The 22,256-nt window shown below is 47.5% G+C and overlaps 1 protein-coding gene across 5 annotated transcripts in view; it reads right to left on the bottom strand.

The window, feature by feature from the left end:
• The window catches only part of osbpl9 (oxysterol binding protein-like 9), a 232,894-nt gene that overhangs the window by 124,264 nt on the left and 86,374 nt on the right, over window positions 1-22,256 (bottom strand). For all 5 annotated transcript variants that reach the window (XM_085982919.1, XM_085982918.1, XM_085982920.1 and 2 more), the window contains exon 4: window positions 8,761-8,837. In XM_085982919.1, the coding sequence (XP_085839045.1) occupies window positions 8,761-8,837 (77 nt within the window). The remainder of the gene's footprint in view (window positions 1-8,760; window positions 8,838-22,256) is intronic.

Genomic DNA, 22,256 nt, shown 5'->3' with positions numbered 1-22,256 from the left:
ACCCCCTCAGCATAAGAACCCACCTACTGGCCACAAGAGGCTCCAACACCAACCAGATGACTGTCAGAATGTAAAACCCCTCCTTATTGCCCCCCACCCTACCTAATCCCATAAACCAGGCAAAACAAATGTTAATATCCCAAATCATTGTACCCAGTACAAGCAGCCTAATGTCTTGATACACCCCTCCCGCAGGCACCATGCAATCAGGAGGTGCAGTGAATTCATAAATTAAGTATGAGGATATACACTCAAATTTTGGGATTGTACGCCTAAATGAAAATATCCTTAATCATACAATGGCTTTGTAAAATATGTGAATGTGATACCTATATGTACAACAGCTTCATAAAATACAAAGGTACTTTAGAGAACCCAATTAAAAATAAACAAAAAAGCTAGCCATTTTTGCCTTAAATGAAACAATGGAAATTTGAAAAAGGGGATTCACTACAAAAGACTTTGGCCTAGAAATTGGGTATAGCCCTGCTTGGGGCGTTAGAATTGACGCAGCGTAAAGTTTACAGCCAGACGCAACTTATCGCCACCTGGCGCGATATTGGGTTGCATCGCCCCTAAAGATGATTGAGGCGCGAATTCAGGCGTTACACAGGACTCCTAAGGCGCTAAACTTCCGGCGCAACCCAATATCGGAGTGGACGGGCGCAGCGCAGGTGCTCTCAATTACCGATGACCGCGAGACTTCCAGCCGCCGGCCAGCTCTTAAAGGGGTGGGTCAGTCAGCTTCAGCATCCACACTCTGCGCCTTGCAGGCCTCAGAATCGGCGCAGGCCTATCTCTGGCGCTAAAAACTTGGACCAGATGGAGAAGGTGAGACAGAGAGCAGAGCGCTTCACCAATGAGGCTCTGGAGCAATTGGCCACAGTGGAGCGCCGGCGAGATGATCTCTACCCAGACAATGGCAGGAGGCCGAATCATAAGGACTATCGACGAGCTTGGAGGGATGTACGCCAGAGGGTCAACTCCAGCAACATGGTGACCAGGAGCCCTGTCCAATGCAGAAAGAAATTCAACGACCTCACTCGGGTCGTGAGGGTGGGTGTTGTTTCTGCAAACTTCTGCATCCCTTCATTTGCACCTGACTTTATGGCTACAGGGTGTTCTGTGCCCCATTGGCCATCTGCCAGCAAGCACCCATGGCCCTTTCTGGGCACACACATGCACATTTGACTCAAGGCATCATTTAAGGGCTCTTGCACTATGGGGGGCATGAGATGATCACTCAGGGCATCATGTAACATAACTTCCCCTCCTTTCCCCTGCAGTCCAGGCTGGCGAGGATTGGCAAAGACCAGCTTCGCACCGGTGGAGGACCTCCACAAGTGGTCACTCTCTCGGATCTCGAGGAGAGACTCCACCAGATTCTTGGAGGACGTCTGAGTGGTCCTGTAACCACTGCAGCTGCCGACCACATTGTCGACAGCGATGGTAAGGTTCTCACCTTTTACAACTGTCTCCTTCCACTTGTTCCCCCCGCCAGCATGCTTTCTCACTGTGGACCCATGTCATAGCCTTGCCGCAATCTGGCATCCCTTGCTGCCAAGCTGTCCTTTTGCTAAAGCCACTCTTCCACCTCCCTGCTTTCAGATGCTGCATCACCAGCTCAGGAGCGGGGCCCTCAAACTGCCAGTGCCAGTGCCTCCGAAGGCTCAAATGAGAAAAGTACTGTCCAACAGAAGGTCAGCAACTCTCTCCAGCAACAATCAGAATGGCCAGCCCAAATGGCTGCAGCTTTTATACTAGTGCTGTCCCCTTTAAATAGCGCCCCCCCCCCCCCCCCGAGTCCGACAAGGGCCTGGGAACGCTCCATCCAACTGTCACTAATAGCGCCAGGCGGAAAGGTTGCAGGCGCCACCGAATATCCGGTCCGGGGCGCCAAAAAGGCGTTGCACACTGAAATGACGTCATGATCTGCCTGCGCCCGCGGGCGCGCGCAAAGAGTTAGCGCCGGCGCTAAAAGGATACTCAATATGGGAGGTGGCACTATATTCACTGCGCCTGCCCAAAAATTGGGTAACGCCCCAATTCTCGGGCTCTTTAGGCGCTAATCGCTGGCGCTACCAACCGAATTTCTAGGCCTTTAATTATTGATGGAGATTTTTTTTTAATTAAAATAATTTATTTTTTACCTTTTCTTTCTGTCTCTTTTATTCCCTCTCTTAATCCCATCTTTCTTTCCCTCTTTATTTTGCTTTCTGTACATGATTTTACATGAATTAAATATTCTAACTTGCACTTCCTGGTTTAGACTTTGCATGGCTCAGTGAGGATTCTTCAATCTGATTGGTTGAAGAGATAGGCTGTTGCTTGCGCTGTCTACACAAGTCCCAAATCTCCAGTAGAGGGCACCGCGCTGTTTCAGACTCCCGACTGTAAGTTGCTGCTCAAAGCCCATGAAAAGTCTGTGGGCAGCTGTAAGCTTAATGAACGGCAAGCGTTGTTTGTTTGCTGCTGATCACAAAATCCGGGGCCATGATTCCACCAGTCCTGTCGCCCCCAGTAACATACTGGCTGATAGCCATTTCTAGCTTAACAAGCTTTTGAAACAATGTGGACAATTCTTTCAAAATTATGCACTAAATATGAAAGGTTTCTTTTGCAATTTCACCATCACAGCCTGACCACATACCACATTACAAAACACTTAACCCTCAAAGCATTCAGATCAGATATAAACTGGTAGTTGTCAGTGCAGGCATTTCACAATTGATTTTGCCTTCATCCTGTAACCATAAATTATTAATCATTCTCTGACATAGCTACAGAAATAGCAACAAAAATTGTTAAAGAGCAAAGAATGTATAATTTATTCTCAAATATTCATAGGGGAGAAGGTAAGCAGCTTTTTTAAAAAATAGTCCATACGTCCTAAACATCTAACCTAAGCGAATTAAGAGAGTGAGTGATCATAGACATGTATGCATTGTCTGAGTTTGTGGATATGTTCTGTTTATTTAGTATTTTAGAGACATTGGCCCTGAATTTGCGGCATAGCTAAGGAGTACGCCGCCGACCTCCGAACGGAATCCGCACTTACCTGCTGCAAACCCCTCTTCGAGGAGTTGCTTTGAAACGCTGCGGAGTGGTGTGCAGCATAGTGACCCACGGATCCCACAGGCGCACCGTTGTGCGTAAGCGTGCCTGGGATCTCGCGGGGCGGTGCTCCTTTCACTTCCTGACTCTTAGCCAATCAGGAAACATAGAAATCTCCGATGGGACAGCATTAAGCTTTGCAGAAAGTCCATCAAATTGCCCCTGCTGTCTCTAATTGATTATTGAAGACCTTTCCTTAGTTTGTGTTATGCATGACTTACTGCATGATATTAAACATTCACATTTTCATTTATGTGCATTGTGAATCACAGAAGAAGTGAATGTGATTAGTAAATGCAAATTCTATGCTTTTTGTTAATTGCTGCCTATTAAAAAAAACTATTCATTTTAAATAAAAAGGACTGGCAAGATGAACAAATCTGAAGTTTTACCTAACAGTAAATTGAAGTTATTTTTGATTCGCACAGTTTAACCAAAATGCATAGATATTAAAAGTAATTATTAATACTTTAGAGCATTTTAGCAGATAGTTAAATGTTTCTGGCCTCTGGATAGAAAACATAAAACTTGATTAGGATGCTTTTTATGGGCTGTAGCATAAACCTAGCTCAAAATTAATACAATTTTCTCATCCCCCCCCGCACCTACGCCATGCAATAGGCTCCGGCGCCTGTTTGTACCAGCTATAAAAATTTTCAGTGTAATTGTTGCACAGTTGGTGGGCAATTAGCCCAACTTTTCACCGGAGGACTTGAAAGTCGCAGATCATATCATCTTTCCATTCGAAACTTGACAGATCGCAAGTTCGGGATTTAGCGCAAACGGAAAACCCGAACTTACGGTCAATTTTAAAGGCGGCATGAAGGTCATACCAACCGCAAATTCAGGGCCATCTTGTGTTTGCACAGTATTTACTGTCTAGTCTGTAAAGTGACATGGAACAACAACTCGATTGGAATATATTGCACAACTGGGGGGCACGGTGGCATAGTGGTTAGCACTGTTGCCTCACAGCGCCAGGGACCCGGGTTCAAATCCAGCCTCGGGCGACTGTCTGTGTGGAGTCTGCACATTCTCCCTGTGTCTGCGTGGGTTTCCTCCGGGTGCTCCGGTTTCCTCCCACAGTCCAAAGATGTGCGGGTTAGGTTGATTTGGCTATGATAAAATTGACCCTTAGTGTTAGGGGATTAAATACGTGGGGTTACGGGGATAGGGTGGGATATGTGTCGGTGCAGGCTCGATGGGCCGAAATGGCCTCTATCTGCACTGTGGGGATTCTGTGAACTATCTGTTGTGTCACTGAGCTACAGGACCAGAAAAGTCTGTGTTTTGTTATTAGCCAATCTCAGCCAGGATGGCAGTGGATACACTACGACTGGCCTCAGTGTTACTCAGAGAGAACAAGTCTCCTGTTCCTGACCAGTACTCAGTGACCGCTGCATGTGTATGGATATTGGTTGAAAACAGGATCAGACACATCTGTGCAGACTCCATCGTTAACCATGATTCTGCCTGTCCGGACTTCCCCCAGTAAGACTTTTGAAAAGCTTGCTGACATTTAACTATCTTTGTGCAGTGAAGGACTGTTGCCAGCAGTAGAACTGTACCACACTATGACTCCCTCAGCAGAGAATAGGTAAAAGAAGACATTTTGAGGAGAAATTGAAGAAGAAGAATATTTGTTCATCTGGGTTGTGGCAGACAACTTGCACTTCCACAGTATGGGTGTAAATTGTCCACCACCATTTTCATTTCTTCACTCCACCCAGGAAATGCCCAGGCTGTAAAGACAAAAATCTACTCCTTAGTATTTGAGCTTGTGTATGTGAACGTTCACTGAAATGGAATTGGGCTCAGTGGTGATGCCCTCCACAGTCAAATACCCTGGTGACATTAATTCCTACAGCTCACACGTGTAGAATGGCCATGTGGGGGTGGGTACTGGAGGCCTATTGGCATCCATGTCATCATAACCCAGCAAAAGTCAGTGCCTTCAGTGGAGAGATTTGGAAAACAACATCTGTGGTATTCTTAATTGTACACAATTTAACTTGAAACAAAAACATTTGGAGTTTTACCATGTTACACAAATTACTGTCACTACACAAAATAATGGTTGAAATGATGGGTATTTATCAAGAAGATTACACTGTATTCCCATTGCAATAGATTTACCCAGAAGTTGTGTGAATTTTAAAGTCTATTCCTTCAAAACATACATGTAACAGCATAAATCGACTTTTTTTGGTCTAGAATTGAAAAGTTGCCATATATTAGTAATACATGAGCATCTGATCATGAAAAGCAAAAAGTAATCAAAAAGGCTAATGCAATGTTGGCCTTTATTTCAAGAGGGTTGGAAAAGTGAGGAAGTGATGCTTCAGTTGCACAGAGATTTGGTCAGACCCCAGTTGGAGTGCTGTGTTGGGCACTAAACCTCAGTAAAGATGTAAATTTGGTTTGTATTCCCTTAGAAAGTTGAGGAGTGATCTAATCAAGGTCTTTAAAAATGACAGAGATTCGATAGGGTAGATACAGAGAAACTTTGTATGTAGAAGCTGAAATACATGCAAATAATAAGAAACATCATTTAAGGAGCAGAATCCAATATTCTTCTTCACCCAGCTCAAGACACACATGAATACCAAAGTGTAACAGAACACTGAAAGTTGGAATTCAAACAAGTGCAAACCAAAGCACTGCAAGTAAATACAATGCATAGTGAAATTGCTGTATAATTCCTTCTAGTCACTTTGGAGAGGGCTATAATTTAAATAGGCTGCTACTAACAAAACAACCAAATCGCTAATCTCTGTTTAGTCATGTTTCCTAGACACACCAGAATTCTAAGTCGCTTTGCATGGAGGTTGAGGGACACCTTTCTTGTTTGGAAGGTTGTCTTAAAGAGTAAAATGGTGACAACAATCACTTTTGTTGAGCCTGGCAGCAGGTTTTATACTTATATGCAATTATCTGATGTCAACGGAACATGCAAAGAAGTAATGGTCACTGAAAAAGATCCACAAGAGTTAATCACAGCTTGAAAGCTGGGTGCCAGCATCAACTGGAGATCTCGCGGTGACTGGGACTCAGCCAACTGATACTGAAAAATACAAGAACTCATAAATGTGCATTGGCTGAAGTTGTACTGTCAATGACAGTAGGCTCCCGAGGTATGGAAAGTGGTCCACGTTGTCCAAGGCCTTGTCATGGATTTTGATAATCGGGGGGGCAGTACTGTGTGGCGGGGGCAGGTTGGTAGAGGACCTTTGTCTTACGGATGTTTAGTGTAAGGCCCATGCTCTCGTACACTTCGGTTCGGGAGCCTGTCAACAAGGGCAGACGTCGACGACGAAGTCCAACACCACCTTCAGTGTGCCAGTGCAGCCTTCGGTCGCCTGAGGAAGAGAGTGTTTGAAGACCAGGACCTCAAACCCGGCACTAAGCTCATGGTCTACAGAGCAGCAGTGATACCTGCCCTGCTGTATGCCTCAGAGACATGGGCCATGTACAGCAGGCACCTCAAAGCACTGGAGAGGTACCACCAACGCCGCCTCTGCAAGATCCTGCAAATCCATTGGCAGGATAGGCGCACCAACGTCAGTGTTCTTGCTCAGGCCAACATCCCCAGCATAGAAGCTTTGGCCATGCTCAATCAGCTCAAATGGACGGGTCACGTTGTCCGCATGCCCGATACGAAACTCCCAAAATAAGCGCTCTACTCGGAGTTCCGGCACGGCAAGAGAGCCCCAGGTGGGCAGAGGAAACGCTTCAAGGACACCCTCAAAGCCTCCTTGAAAAAGTGCAACATCCCCACCGACACCTGGGAATCCCTGGCCCAAGACCGCACAAAGTGGAGGAGAAGCATCCGGGAAGGCGCCGAGCACCTCGAGTCTCTTCGCCGGGAGCAAGCGGAAGCCAAGCGCAGGCAGCGCAAGGAGCGCACGTCAACCCAAGCACCCCACCCACCCGCCCCTTCAACCACCGTCTGCCCCACCTGTGACAGAGACTGTAGGTGCCGCATTGGACTCATCAGTCATCTGAGAACTCAATTTTAATGTGGAAGCAAGTCATCCTCAGTTCCGAGGGACTGCCTAAGAAGAAGACTGTCAATGACTTTCCGAGATCAAAGTTTTGCTGGAAATCAAGTAAATTTGCAAAAGCTTTTAGCTGCTATAAGAAAATATATTATAACTACGCCATTTAAAAAAAGGCTAAAAACATAACTGAACACATAAAACAAGAGATTTTCCTAGGTGTATAGAGATGATGGAACGAAGAACCAAGGTGTATCTCAGGACAAGGCCTTGCAAGGAAAGGAAATTTATATAGTACCTTTCATGACCTCAGGACATCCAGAAGCACTTTACAGTCAATGACGTACTTTTAAAATATAGACACTGTTGTAATGTAGGGAAACACGGCAGCCATTTTGCACACAGCAAAGTCCTACAAACAGCAACGGGATACATGACCAGATAACCTGTTTTAGTGAAGTTGATTGAGGGATCAGTATTGGCCAGGACACCAGGAGAACTCCCTTACTTTTCTAATAGTGCCATGGGATCTTTTACGCCCTCCTGAGAGATCAGACAGGGCCTCAGTTTAACGTTTCATCTGAAAAATGCCACCTCTGAAAGTGAAGCACTTCCTCAGTACTGCACTGATGTTTCAGCCTGGCTTATGTGCTCAAGTCTCTGGAGTGGGGTTTGAACCTGCGACCTTCTGACTGAAGAGGCTATCACTGAGCCAAGACCGATATACAACTGTGGTGCAGATCAACACATGATCCAAGTGGCCCAGCATGGTATGAGATTTTATAAGGAAAATGGGGGTCATTTTAACCCCCGCCCACCATGGGCGGGAGGGGGTCAGGGTGGGGCGGGGGGTGTTAAAATGTGAAACCCAACCCCAAACTCCCCTACTTCCAGTTCTGCCACAATGTCTCCCTCCCAGTGATCGGCCAACCACCCCACCTCCTCCACGATCTCTCCCTCCTCACCTCCGTGCTTCAAGCACCCTCCTCCCCCCACCAAACTCCGATCTTCTGCTACCTTGTACCACAGGCTTTCCCGCCCATCAGCCGATCAATCTTCCCCGCCCATCAGCCGATCAATCTTCAATCTGGCCGGCTGCTGGACTGGAAAACGGAGTATAAAAACTTAGTGAGAACCTGACGTTAAATTCGTCAGGAGCTCTGCCTTCCCGGGCGCCAACACGCACCCCGCTCCCTCCCCGTAACTATCGGGGCAAATACGTCTGTTAGATGAAAGATTTGAGTAGAGAGAGGAAAAAGCAAATACTGATCTGAAATAGTGTGAGGTATTATAGAAATCTCCGACATGAAAATTGCATCCTCAGGTCCTGGAGCTGTCCAAGAATAAATCTCTTCCTCTAAAACATCTCATAGGAATACCTTCATTTGACTCCCATGTTACAACTTGTTAAATATCAATCTGCTGCAGTGATACAAGGTCAGCATTTAGAGCTCTCATCAATCATTACACTCCATTTTATTACAAACGTACAGCTTTAGAGCAACTAGAGTTGATGCACAAGCACTCATTTTCAACAGCACATTGCTTTTAAACTCAACTGCTACAGCATGATTTCACTGGAAATAATCCAAAAATGAATGCCCACAGACATGATGCAATTTACAATAACCCAATAAAAAGAACTTACCCTGAGCTGCAGAGTGTGACGAAGAATGGTTTCCTCTAATGCATGAATCCACTGCTCTCTCTCATCAGCATCACGCGCTGTGAAAAAATACAAAAAAAAGGAAATATTGGTAAAACTTTAATAGAACCAATGGAGACAAAAGGATTATAATTGTGTTATTTAACCTTCATCTACAGTACAAACATACAAGCAGACAATTGAGTCTATTTGTAACTCGAGCCTGGTTAAACGTTTGCCCTTTGAAGCAGGTACTTTTTTTTCTAGAAAATCTATTCCAGGGTGCTGAAATTTCCCTCAGATCTTGTATCCAATGTATCCTAAACCACTCAGCAATGACCTTGCTTGAGCCAACTGAAGGACTGCCATTTCCAGAAGACCTACAGTGCTTCAAGCTTCATATCCTATGCATCATCAAGACAGCTTACAACATTACCCATCTCCCTCCCTCCCAAACCTTAACTTTACTGCTGCTGAAACCATGTTGTTATCACCTCTGGATTCATTTTCTACAAACGTCTCCTTGCCTGTCTGTTAACCTTCACTTCCATAAACTCCAAACTCAATGTCCAAAACCTCAACGCCTGTATCTTGTGCCACACCAAACCTACTCACCCATCACCACTATCCTTGTTGACTTACTTACAGTGCATTGAATTTAAAATCTCCATCTACATATCCCTCCATGGCCTCAGCACACCCCAACACTACAACCTTCCCATGTCCCTATACCCTCTGACTGGCCTACTGTGCATCCCGCATCACTCGGATCCACTACTGGCAGCAAAGCCTTCAACCATCTCAGCCCTACTTTATGGACCTCAATCCACCTCTCTACCTCCTCCCTGCATTTAAAAGTCTTCTCAAAACCTTTCTTCAACCAAGGTTTTGATCATTTCTAACCATGCCACAAAAGATTGGCATCTGCTCCATTCTCTCCTGTATCCTTAGCAACTTTAACATGAAAAAGTCCATGTAAATTAAAGTGGTTACTGGATAAAATCTCAATGACTTGGCTTGAAATACTTGCACTGCATTAGCTAAACACTATAGAAAACTAACCTTCTGAAACAACCCGCCCCACCAACTGCTCTTCAGATTTGTTTTCCCAATAGTTGCATCCAATAATCTCTAGTATACAAGCACACAGCCTTCAAATCCCCTAAAACTTACTCCCTAAAGTAAAGTAGAGCTAAAGAACATCTGCACCAACGAAAGTAAGATCTTGCATTTATATGGCGCCTTTCACGACTTCAGGATGACCAAAAGCATTTTACAGTCAATGAAGTACTTTTGACATGTAATCACTGTTGTAATGTAGAGAAACGTGGCAGCCAATTTAAGAACAGCAAGATCCCACAAACAGCAAGGAAAATTACCAGATAACCTGTTTTTTAGCAATGTTGGTTGAAGGATAAATATTGGCCAGTACACCAGGAGAACGCCCCTGCTTTTATATCCACCTTGGAGGGCAGACAGGGCTTCGGTTTAAAGAGAATTTAGATTCACCCAAACTACCAGCTATTAGTGAAATCCCAGGTTGGATTTTGGTTTACCCGACCATCAGTTTGGATTCAAACGATAGCAAATTCACTATAGTCTGGGCTACGCATTATCATCAGCTGCTTTTACAAATATTTGTTGGCAATAGTATTCTCAGTATTCAAACAGAAATTAAATAGCCAATGAAATGAGTGGATCCTGACTGCTGGCTGCATTTACACTTGGACAAAGTTATTTCCTCCTAATCTCATTTAAAATCCTCGTTCTCTACTGCCCACCCAAGTACCATAAAAATGTTGTCACCAAGATATCTTCACTGCTGTCCTCCCTCAGCCTCTGCACATAGCAACTTCTCATCCTTGGTGATTTCAACCTCCATCTCAATTCATCATGCTCTCTATCCTCTGAGTTCACTACCCTCCTATCCTCCCTTAATCTCTCCCTCTATGTAAACTCCCCAACCAATATTCAACGCCTTGAACTTGCCATCTCATGTGGCCTCATCGTGTCAATCACTGATAAGACCATCTCTGACCACATCCTCGTATTGCTCTCCACCCACATCCTACTTGCCCCCCAACCCTACTTCCTTCTGTGTCCATCCCTGGAAAAAAACTCCCTCAACTCACATACAAGTGCATTTACAAAATCCCCAAATCGTCAGAACGAAGGGTCATCGACCTGAAACGTTAACTCTGTTTCTCGCTACAGATGCAACCTGACCTGCTGAGTATTTCCAGCATTTTCTGTTTTTATTTCATTTTATGTTTCCTATGTTAGCTGATATTGTTAATGGTTCTCCTCTCTCTTCAGGTACTGTCCCCCTCGCCTTCAAATCTGCCGTCATCAACCCCCCCTCAAAAAACCAACCCTTGACCCCTCCATCCTTGCAAACTACCGCCCCATCTCCAACAACCCTTTCCTCTCCAAAGTCCGAACAGGTTATCACCGCCCAAATCAGTGCCTATCTTTCCCGGAACGTCATGTTTGAATCCCTCCAATCAGGTTTCTGCTCCGAAACAGTTCTTATCAAAGTCACAAATGACATCCTATGTGACTGTGACAGAGGTGAACTATCCCTCCTCGCCACTCTCAACCTGTCTGCAGCCTTTGACACAGTTGACCACTCCATCCTTCTCCAACGCTTGTCTACCGTCATCCAGCTGGGTGGGACTGCACTCGCCTGGTTCCATTCTTATCTATCGAATTGTAGCCACAGAATCGCCTTTATTTTTTTTATTCGTTCCGGGATGTGGGCGTCGCTGGCAAGGCCAGCATTTATTGTCCATCCCTAACTGCCCTCAAGAAGGTGGTGGTGAGCCGCCTTCTTGGACTGCTGCTGTCCTTGTGGTGAATGTACTCCCACAGTGCTGTTAGGGAGGGAGTTCCACGATTTTGACCCAGCGACGATGAAGGAACAGCGGTATAATTCCAAGTCAGGATGGTGTGTAACTTGGAGGTGGTGGTGTTCCCATACACCTGCTGCCCTTGTCCTTCTAGGTGGAAGAGGTTGTGAGTTTTGAAGGTGCTACCGAAGAAGCCATGGCAAGTTGCTGCAGTGCATCTTGTAGATGGTACACACTTCAGCCACGGTGCGCTGGTGGTGGAGGGAGTGAATGTTTAAGGTGGTGCATGGGGTGCCAATCAAGCGGGCTGCGTTGTCCTGGATGGTGTTGAGCTTCTTGAGTGTTGTTGGAGCTGCACTCAACCAGGCAAGTGGAGAGTATTCCATCACACTCCTGACTTGTGCATTGTAGATGGTGGAAAGGCTTTGGGGAGTCAGGAGGTGAGACACTTGTCACAGAATACCTAGCCTCTGACCCGCTCTTGTTGACACAGTATTTATGTGGCTGGTCCAGTTAAGTTTCTGGTCAATGGCGACCCCCAGAATGTTGATAGTGGGGGATTCGACAATGGTAATGCCGTTGAATGTGAAGGGGAGATGGTTAGACTCGCGCTTGTTGGAGATTGTCATTACCTGGCACTTGTGTGGCACGAATGTTACTTGCCACTTATCAGCCCAAGCCTGAACGTCATCCAGGTCTTGTTGCATGCGGGCATGGACTGCTTCATTATCTGAGGAGTTATGAATGGAACTGAACGCTGTGCAATCATCAGCGAACATCCCCACTTCTGACTTTATGATGGAGGGAAGGTCACTGATGAGGCAGCTGAAGATGGTTGGGCCTTGGACACTGCCCTGAGGAACTCTTGCAGCGATGTCCTGGGGCTGAAATGATTGACCTCCAACAACCACAACCATCTTCCTTTGTGCTAGGTATGACTCCAACCAGGGGTTTTCTCCCCCAGATTCCCATTGACTTCAATTTTACTAGGGCTCCTTGATGCCACACTCGGTCAAATGCTGCCTTGATGTCAAGGGCAGTCACTCTCACCTCACCTCTGGAATTCAGCTCTTTTGTCCATGTTTGGACCAAGGCTATAATGAGGTCTGGAGCCAAGTGGTCCTGGAGGAACCCAAACTGAGCATCGGTGAGCAGATTATTGGTGAGTAAGTGCCACTTGACAACACTGTCAATGACACCTTCCATCACTTTGCTGATGATTGCGAGTAGACTATTGGGGCGGTAATTGGTTCTGACGAAAGGTCATCGACCTGAAACCTTAACTTTGTTTCTTGCTCCACCGATGTTGCCTGGCCTGCTGATTATTTCCACATTTTCTGTTACTATTTTGGATTTGTCCTGCTTTTTGTGGGCAATTTTCCACATTGTTGGGTAGATGCCTGTGTTGTATCTGTACTGGAACAGCTTGACTAGAGGCGCGGCTAGTTCTGGAGCACAAGTTTTCAGCACGACAGCCGGGATGTTGTCGGGGCCCATAGCCTTTGCTGTACCCAGTGCGCTCAGCCGTTTCTTCATAGCACGTGGAGTGAATCAAAATGGCTGAAGACTGGCTTCTGTGATGGTGGGGTCCTCAGGAGGAGGCCGAGATGGATCATCCGCTTGGCACTTCTGGCTGAAGATGGTTGCAAACGCTTCAGCCTTGTCTTTTGTACTCACGTGCTGGACTCCGCCATCATTGAAGATGGGGATATTCATGGAGCCTTCTCCTCCCGTTAGTTGTTCAATGGTCCACCACCATTCACGACTGGATGTGGCAGGACTGCAGAGCTTTGATCTGATCCGTTGATTGTGGGATCACTTAGCTCTGTCGATAGCATGCTGCTTCCGTTGTTTAGCATGCATGTAGTCCTGTGTTGCAACTTCCCCAGGTTGGCACATTTTTAGGTACGCCTGGTGCTGCTCCTAGCATGCTCTTCTGCACTCCTCATTGAACCAGGGTTGGTCCCCTGGCTTGATGGTAATGGCAGAGAGAGGGCTATGCCAGGCCATGAGGTTACAGATTGTGGTGGAATACAATTCTGCAGCTGCTGGTGGCCCACAGCGCTTCATGGATGCCCAGTTTTGAGCTGCTAGATCTGAATCTATCCCATTTAGCACGGTGGTCGTGCCACACAACACGATGGAGGGTGTCCTCAGTGTGAAGACGGGACTTCGTCTCCACAAGGACTGTGTGATGGTCACTGTTACCAATGCTGTCATGGGCAGATGCATCTGTGACAGGTAGATTGGTGAGGACGAGTTCAAGTAGGTTTTTCCCCTCGTGTTGGTTCTCTCACCACCTGCTACAGGCCCAGTCTGGCAGCTATGTCCTTCAGGACTCGGCCAGCTCGGTCAGTGGTGGTGCTACCGAGCCACTCTTGGTGATGGACATTGAAGTCCCTCACCCAGAGTACATTCTGTGCCCTTGCTACCCTCAATGCTTTTTCCAAGTGGTGTTCAACATGGAGGAGAACTGATTCATCAGCTGAGGGAGGACGGTTCGTTGTAATCAGCAGGAGGTTTCCTTGCCCTTGCTTGACCTGAAGCCATGAGACTTCGTGGAGTCCAGTGTCAATGTTGAGGAATCCCAGGGCCACTCCCTCCTGACTGTATACCGCTGTGCCGCCACCTCTGGTGGGTCTGTCCTGCCGGTGGGATGGAGGAATTTGGGACATAGGCATACTCACAGAATCACATCTTTCAGCCAATGTCATCTGTTGCTTGACTGGTCTGTGGGACAGCTCTCCCAATTTTGGCACAAGTCCCCAGATGTTAATGAGGGCAACTTTACAGGGTCGACTGGGCTGGGTGTGCCGTTGTCGTATCCGTAGCCGGTGCCTAGGTCAATAGGCCATCCGGTTATATTATAATTGCTTTTCGTAATGGTTTGTTAGAAGTGTGGCTTGCTAGGCCATTTCAGAGGGTAGTTAAAAGAGTCAACCACATTGGAGTCACATATAGACCAAACCAGGTAAGGACGGCAGATTTCCTTCCCTAAAAGACATTAGTGAACCAGATGGGTTTTTACGACAATCCGATAGTTTCATGGTCTGATACTAGATTTTTATTCCAGATTTATTTAATTAACTGAATTTAAATTCCGCAGCTGCCCTGATGGGATTTGAACTCACATCTCCGGATCATTAGTCCAGGCCTCTGGATTACTAGTTCAGTAACGTAACCACTATGCTACCTGCAATGGCTTCCCTTCCCGCTCCCACATCGTTACCACTGGTGTCCTCCAAGGATCTATCTTGGGGCCCCTCCTATTTCTCATCTGCATGTTGTCCCTCAGCAACATCATCCGAAAACACTGCGTCAGTTTCCACATGTATGCTGACGACATCCAGCTCTACCTCACCACCACATCCCTCGACCCCTCCACTGTCTCTACATTGTCAGACTGCTCGAGCAGAAATTTCCTCCAACTAAATATTGGGAAGATCGAAATCATTGTCTTTGGTCCCCACCACAAACTCCGTTCCCTAGCCACTGACTCCATTCCTCTCCCTAGCATTTGTCTGAGGCTGAACCAGACTGTTTGCAACCTTGGCGTCATATTTGACCCTGAAATGAGCTTCCGACCACATATCCACAGCATAACTAAGACCGCCTATTTCCACCTCCGGAACATCGCCCGACTCCGACCCTGCCTCATCTCATCTGCTGCTGAAACCCTCATTCATGCCTTTGTTACCTCTAGACTTGACTATTCCAACGCACTCCTGGCTGATCTCCCACGTTCTACCCACATAAACTTGAGGTCATCCAACACTCTGCTGCCCGTGTCCTAACTCACACCAAGTCTCGTTCACCCATCACCCCTGTGTTCACTGACCTACATTGGCTCTTGGTTAAGCAACACCTCAATTTTAAAATTCTCATCCTTGTTTTCAAATCCCTCCATGGCCTTGTCACTTTCTCTGTAATTTCCTCCAGCCCCACAACCAACACCACCCTCCCCCCACCCCTCCCCCCGCAAAGAGATATCTGATCTTCTCTAATTCTGGCCTCTTGAGCATCTCGGATTTTAATCACTCAACCATTGGTGGCCATTCCTTCAGCTGCCAAGGCCCCAAGCTCTGGAATTCCCTCCCTAAGCCTCTCTATCTCTCTCTCCTCCTTTAAGGCGCTCCTTAAAACCTACCTCTTTCACCAAGCTTTTAGTCATCTGCCTTAATTTCTCCTTATGTGGCTCGGTGTCAAATGTTGTTTGATAACACTCCTGTGAAGCGCTTTGGGACATTTTACTACATTAAAGGCATTATATAAATGCTAGTTGTTGTTGATTCTTTTGCCAATTACCTTTCTTATTGTTGCCAATTACAGTTTCTGCTTATTTACTCTATCAAAACCCTTTATAATTTTGAATACTTCTATTAAATCTCCCTTTAACCTTCTCTGTTCCAAGAAGAACATTCCAAGCTTCCGTCATCGCTTCACATAACGGAAGTCCCTCATCCCTGGTATCATTCCAGTAAATCTCCTCTGCACCCTCTCCAAGGCCTATACATTCTTCCTAAAATGTGGTGCCCAGAATTGGACACGATATTCCAGCTGAAGCCTAATCAGTGATTTATAATGGCCCGTATTTTCCGATCCCTACGGGTGTGTATGCACCCGTAGGGGCCTCGCAAGAGCCGGTTTCAGGCATGCGAAGCGCATGCACTGAAAACCAGCACTTCCGATCTGTCAAGATCTCTTGACAGATCCTCCACCTGCCCGGGAAGGGCCTCTGCTTTCTGCACAACCTCCGCCCGCTGAAAACCTTTAAAAAATCTTACGCCTGGTAAAAGTAGGCCTTAAAAAAAGTTTTTAAAAATAACATGTTTTTCACTCATTTATAATTTTAAAATGCTTTTAAAAAAAGTTAAGTTTATTTTTAGCCCCATAAAAAACTTTAATTACTTTTTTCAAAAAATTACATTTGTTTAAAAGATTTAATTTAATGTAATTTTAACTAATTTTAAATACGTGATTTTTTTTTTTTTTTTTTAATGCATTTAATATTTTAGTGTGTTTTTTGAGTGATCCCCATTCATACTTTTGACAGGTCTATGTGGAGAGACCTGTCAAAAGTGTGAAGGGGGATTCCCTTCTTTGATTGGTTCCCCATGGCTCACGTGATCCCAGGGATGCTTGCAAACCGCATGCGCCCCTGGGATACCTGGGCCTCAGCGCGCGCACCAGGAGAGGCCCAGGATCGGAAGTGTCGGGACCTACGGAGCCAGCAGATAAGTTCGTAGATTTTTCCAGATCGGAGGCATCCGCACGCAGGAAGCCTCCGATCGGAAAATCCAGCCCATTGGTTTAGCATAACTTTCTTGCTTTTGTACTCTATGCCTCTATTTATAAAACCCAAGATTGTGTATTATGTTTTTAACAACCCGATCTACTTGTTCTGCCACCTTCAAAGATTTGTGTATGTGAACTCCCAGGTCCATCTGTGCCATTTACAATTGTACCGTTTGGGGGGGTAAAAGCAGAGAATACTAACATCATCAAATGGTGACTCTAGAAATGTTTCCTTCAGTGTGATAAATCCAATGAACAGTTTATCTTGTTTCTTTAGCTCCTACTTGTTTGTGAAGCAATAATATGTATAAGTTTTGCATATCTAACAAAAAGGAATGCTATCAATAAAATGTTTACAAAAATAATTACCCTGCATCTGGGAAGCTGTTTATGATAGTCAATATTATAGAGAAAACTGCTGACACTATCAACTCTCATTCCCTTACTACTTAAATTCACACATTTGTAGAAGGTAATAGAGCTTCTTCCTTTGTCAGACTTACCATCTTGGAACTATGCCTAGAGAACTTGGCACCGTTTCCCTAGGAACACAAGAAATTATGCAATCGCTTCATCCCCAGCATTATGCCCATCTTGATTAACTATGCAGCGAATCTAAAAGCGTGACAAATTGCATTTATATATTGTCTTATTGCGCTTGAAATATTTCAACACACTTTTTTAAAACATGAGCTTGAACCCACCCAATGGCTACTGTCAGCTTGGCTCATGATAGTACACTCTCACCTCTGCATCAGAAGGCCATACATTTCAGGCTCACTCCAGGACTTGAGAGCAAATAATATACATGGACATTGGAATGCAGTGCTAAGGGAGTGCTGCATTGTCAGAGGTGCTGTCTTTCGGATGAGTCATCAAACAGAGGTGTCTGTTCGGGTGGATGTGAAGGATAAAGAGCTCAGAGTTCACCCAGTGTCCTGGCCAACATTTATCCCTCAACCAACACCACCAAAAACAGATTTATTGGTCAATCATGTCTTTGTGGTTTGTGGGGTCTTGCTGTGCACAAATTGGTTACTGCATTTGCCCATGTAACAGTGACTACACTATAAGTAATTTATTGGTTTTGAAGTGCTTTAGCACATCCCGAGGACATGAATCTATCTATCTATCTATCTATATATATACACTAGCTGGGGGAGCCCGGCTTTGCCAGGGCAGTTTTGGGCCGGGCAGTTTAAATCGAGTGCCAGGCTTTGGGGCCTCTCTGTGTCCCTCTGTGAATCTGGTGCCGGGCAACATTTTAAATGGAGTCCCAGGCTTTTGGGCCCTGTCTCTGTGTCCCTCTCTCAATCTGCTGCCGGGCAACATTTTAAGTCGAGTACCAGGCTTTCAGGCCCTGTCTGTCTGTCCCTCTGTGAATCTGCTGCCGGGCAACATTTTAAATCGAGTCCCAGGCTTTTGGGCCCTGTCTCTCTGTCCCTTTGTGAATCTGCTGCCGGGCAACATTTCTACCTTTTAATACCTTCAAAGATGAAAGTGAAAGTACTTATAAAACGTTTTTGGTAAATCTTTTAAAAATAACATAAGAGATACTAACTTTTTCGAAGCTGCATCAGCAGATTTTGAGCTGGAAGTAAATGGTGTTTTTAGCTTGAGGCAATGGCTGCCACATCCCTGAGATGAAAACGATTAGTCCCGCCCACACACACACACCGATTGGCCAACCATCAGGGGACCGTACTGTAGGATTGGTCAATCGTGACGGCACAGGATTGGTCGAACCTTGACGTCAGTCAATCAATGCTAAGTAGCAGATAATGAGTTTAATTTTGAAGGTTTTTTGCATAAGGCGCGAACAATTTTCATCCGACCGAAAAGTAAATATGCTTACGACCGTCCCGGAAGCGTAAGCTTTCTTTGGAGGTAACGCGTGCGTAGGTACGCTCTATAACTTTCGAGCACATAGCCGGACAGACGCACACCCGAGGACAGAAGGACAGACAGACAGACAGATCGATTCGTTTATCTATCTATCTATATATATATATAAAAGAGCTCTTCCGTCTGTCCCGATGTCTGTCTGTCCCGATGTCTGTCTGTCTGTCCGTTCTCTATACGTTTGAAAGTTACAGAGCGTACCGACGCGCGCGTCGCCTCAAAAGAAAGCTTGCGATTCCGGACCGGTCATAGGCGTATTTACGTTTCGGCCGGACAAAAACCGCGCCCGCGGCATCCGAAAAACGTTCAGCGTTCCGCTCATTAGCATCTCATTAGCGACCGTGTGACGTCGAGGTTGACCAATTGGACGGGCGCGTGCCATCCTACAGTTGAGTGTCGAGTGACTCGACGATTGACCAATCCTACGCTTCGGTGACCTGACCGGTCGACCAATCGGTGCGTGTGTGGGCGGGCCTTATCCTTCTGAACCGAGGTGAGTGGCCGCCATCTTGCTTCCATTCTTTTTCCTGCTTTCTGCGTCTTTTTTTCAAATATACATTTCCAGCAAAATAAAATTGAATTTATTAAATTGTTTTAAAAAAAACTTCATTAATTTGTAAATATTTTTTCTAAACTGAACATTCTTTTTCCTACCATTTCCCGTTTTTTTTGTTAGGCCTGAAAGCCTGGGACTTTATTGCCCAGCCAGGCCTGAGCTAGGGCTTCTGCTAAGCTCCTCGCCCCCCGCCGTCACGTTACCCGGGGCAACGGCGTCAGCCACGAGGGTCAGGGTGCGCGCGCAGCAGGAGCAGGTAAGACGCGGCGTTGGATCTCGTCCTTGGTGAGCGGGAAGGGTTACCCCGGCAACCAGAGCCGCAATCGGCGGACTTCAAGCCGGCTCGGCCGGGGGGGGGGGTGCTCTCGGCCGGGGGGGGGGGGGCGGGGCTCGGAGAGCGCGGCTCTCGGCCGGGGGGGGGCGGGGCTCGGAGAGAAGAGGCCGCCAGTTGCGCAGCCGCCTTGACGCCGGCACGCATGCGCACGGCCCCCGTGACACCAGCACGCATGCGCACGGCCCGCCACTGCGTCTAGGCTTTTGGTCTGCGCAGTGGCGTCGGTGAGAAGTTGTTGGCTGGAGAGGGAAGAGATGCTTTGAGGAGATGTAGTGAAAGTCAAACCGGGTCCTGGAGTCTGCAGGAATTAAAGATTAATCTGGACACTACTGTGAGCAAACTGGGGGGGGGGGGGTGGGGGGAAAGAGAGAGCGACTGGGGGGGGGGGGGGAAAGAGAGCGCGCGACTGGGGGGGAAAGAGAGAGAGCGACGGGGGGGGGGGGGAGAGAGAGCGACGGGGGGGGAAAGAGAGAGCGACTGGGGGGAAGAGGGGGGGAAGAGAGCGCGCGACTGGGGGGGGGGGGAAGAGAGAGCGACTGGAGGGGGAGAGAGAGAGCGACGGGGGGGGGGGGAAGAGAGAGAGCGACTTGGGGGGGGGGGGAAAAGAGAGAGCGACGGGGGGGGGGGGGGGGGGAAGAGAGAGCGACGGGGGGGGGGGGAAAGAGAGAGCGACGGGGGGGGGGGGGAAAAGAGAGAGCGACGGGGGGGGGGAAAGAGAGAGCGACGGGGGGGGGAAAAGAGAGAGCGACGGGGGGAAGAGAGAGCGACGGGGGGGGGGAAGAGAGAGCGACGGGGGGGGAAGAGAGAGCGACGGGGGGGGAAGAGAGAGCGACGGGGGGGGAAGAGAGAGCGACGGGGGGGGAAGAGAGAGCGACGGGGGGGGAAGAGAGAGCGACGGGGGGGGAAGAGAGAGCGACGGGGGGGGAAGAGAGAGCGACGGGGGGGGAAGAGAGAGCGACGGGGGGGGAAGAGAGAGCGACGGGGGGGGAAGAGAGAGCGACGGGGGGGGAAGAGAGAGCGACGGGGGGGGAAGAGAGAGCGACGGGGGGGGGAAGAGAGAGCGACGGGGGGGGGGAAGAGAGAGAGAGACTGGAGGGGAAGAGAGAGAGCGACTGGGGAAGAGAGAGAGCGACTGGGGAAGAGAGAGAGCGACTGGGGAAGAGAGAGAGCGACTGGGGAAGAGAGAGAGCGACTGGGGAAGAGAGAGAGCGACTGGGGAAGAGAGAGAGCGACTGGGGAAGAAGAGAGCGCGACTGGGGAAGAAGAGAGCGCGACTGGGGAAGAAGAGAGCGCGACTGGGGAAGAAGAGAGCGCGACTGGGGAAGAAGAGAGCGCGACTGGGGAAGAAGAGAGCGCGACTGGGGAAGAAGAGAGCGCGACTGGGGAAGAAGAGAGCGCGACTGGGGAAGAAGAGAGCGCGACTGGGGAAGAAGAGAGCGCGACTGGGGAAGAAGAGAGCGCGACTGGGGAAGAAGAGAGCGCGACTGGGGAAGAAGAGAGCGCGACTGGGAAGAAGAGAGCGCGACTGGGGAAGAAGAGAGCGCGACTGGGGAAGAAGAGAGCGCGACTGGGGAAGAAGAGAGCGCGACTGGGGAAGAAGAGAGCGCGACTGGGGAAGAAGAGAGCGCGACTGGGGAAGAAGAGAGCGCGACTGGGGAAGAAGAGAGAGCGCGACTGGGGAAGAAGACAGGCTAATGAGGCTATTTAGTCAGTTTTTATTGAACATTTTTACACACACACTCCCCCCCCCCCTCCCTCACACACACACTCCCCCCCCCCCTCACACACACTCCCCCCCCTCACACACACACTCCCCCCCCCCTCCCTCACACACTCCCCCCCCCTCCCTCACACACTCCCCCCCCTCCCTCACACACACACTCCCCCCCCTCCCTCACACACACACTCCCCCCCCCCCCTCTCACACAATTCACAATTCACAATTCAAATCGCTTTATTGGCATGATAAGTTACATCTTATGTTGCCAAAGCATCAAAATACATTTATGGTTTAGCACATAAACGCAGTTCTATTCATACATTGTATAAACAGGTATATCCCTGAGTGTATAAATATACATTCGCATTGTTTATATATATTCTTTTCTTAGTTTACTGGTTGTCCCTCTGTTCATGGCAAGCTGTAACATAGTGTGCCGCCAGTGTTATACAGCTTCTCTCCTCTCCCAGTAGGAATGGGAGTTTTTGGTTGTCACACTCCCCCCCCCCCCTCTCTCACACACTCCCCCCCCTCTCTCTCACACACTCCCCCCCCCCCCCCCTCTCTCACACTCCCAATCTCTCTCTCTCTCACACTCCCAATCTCTCTCTCACACTCCCAATCTCTCTCTCTCACACTCCCAATCTCTCTCAATTCAATTCAATTCAATTCAATTCAATTCAATTCAAATGCTTTATTGGCATGAAAGTTTACAGGGAACCATATTGCCAAAGCTTACATAACAAAAAGTACAGTTTTCCAACATTCTGTAGGTGTCAAACAATTTTGACCTTCGTTGGGTACATACAATATTAGTTTAAACAATATTAATTTAAACAGTCG

This window comes from Somniosus microcephalus, chromosome 3 (genome assembly GCF_052327205.1).
Source record: "Somniosus microcephalus isolate GS21.2 chromosome 3, FLI_Smic_1.0, whole genome shotgun sequence".
Classification (NCBI taxonomy): Eukaryota; Metazoa; Chordata; class Chondrichthyes; order Squaliformes; family Somniosidae; genus Somniosus; species Somniosus microcephalus.
The sequence above is the reverse complement of the archived record's forward strand: the minus strand, read 5'-3'. Positions and strand labels throughout refer to the sequence as shown.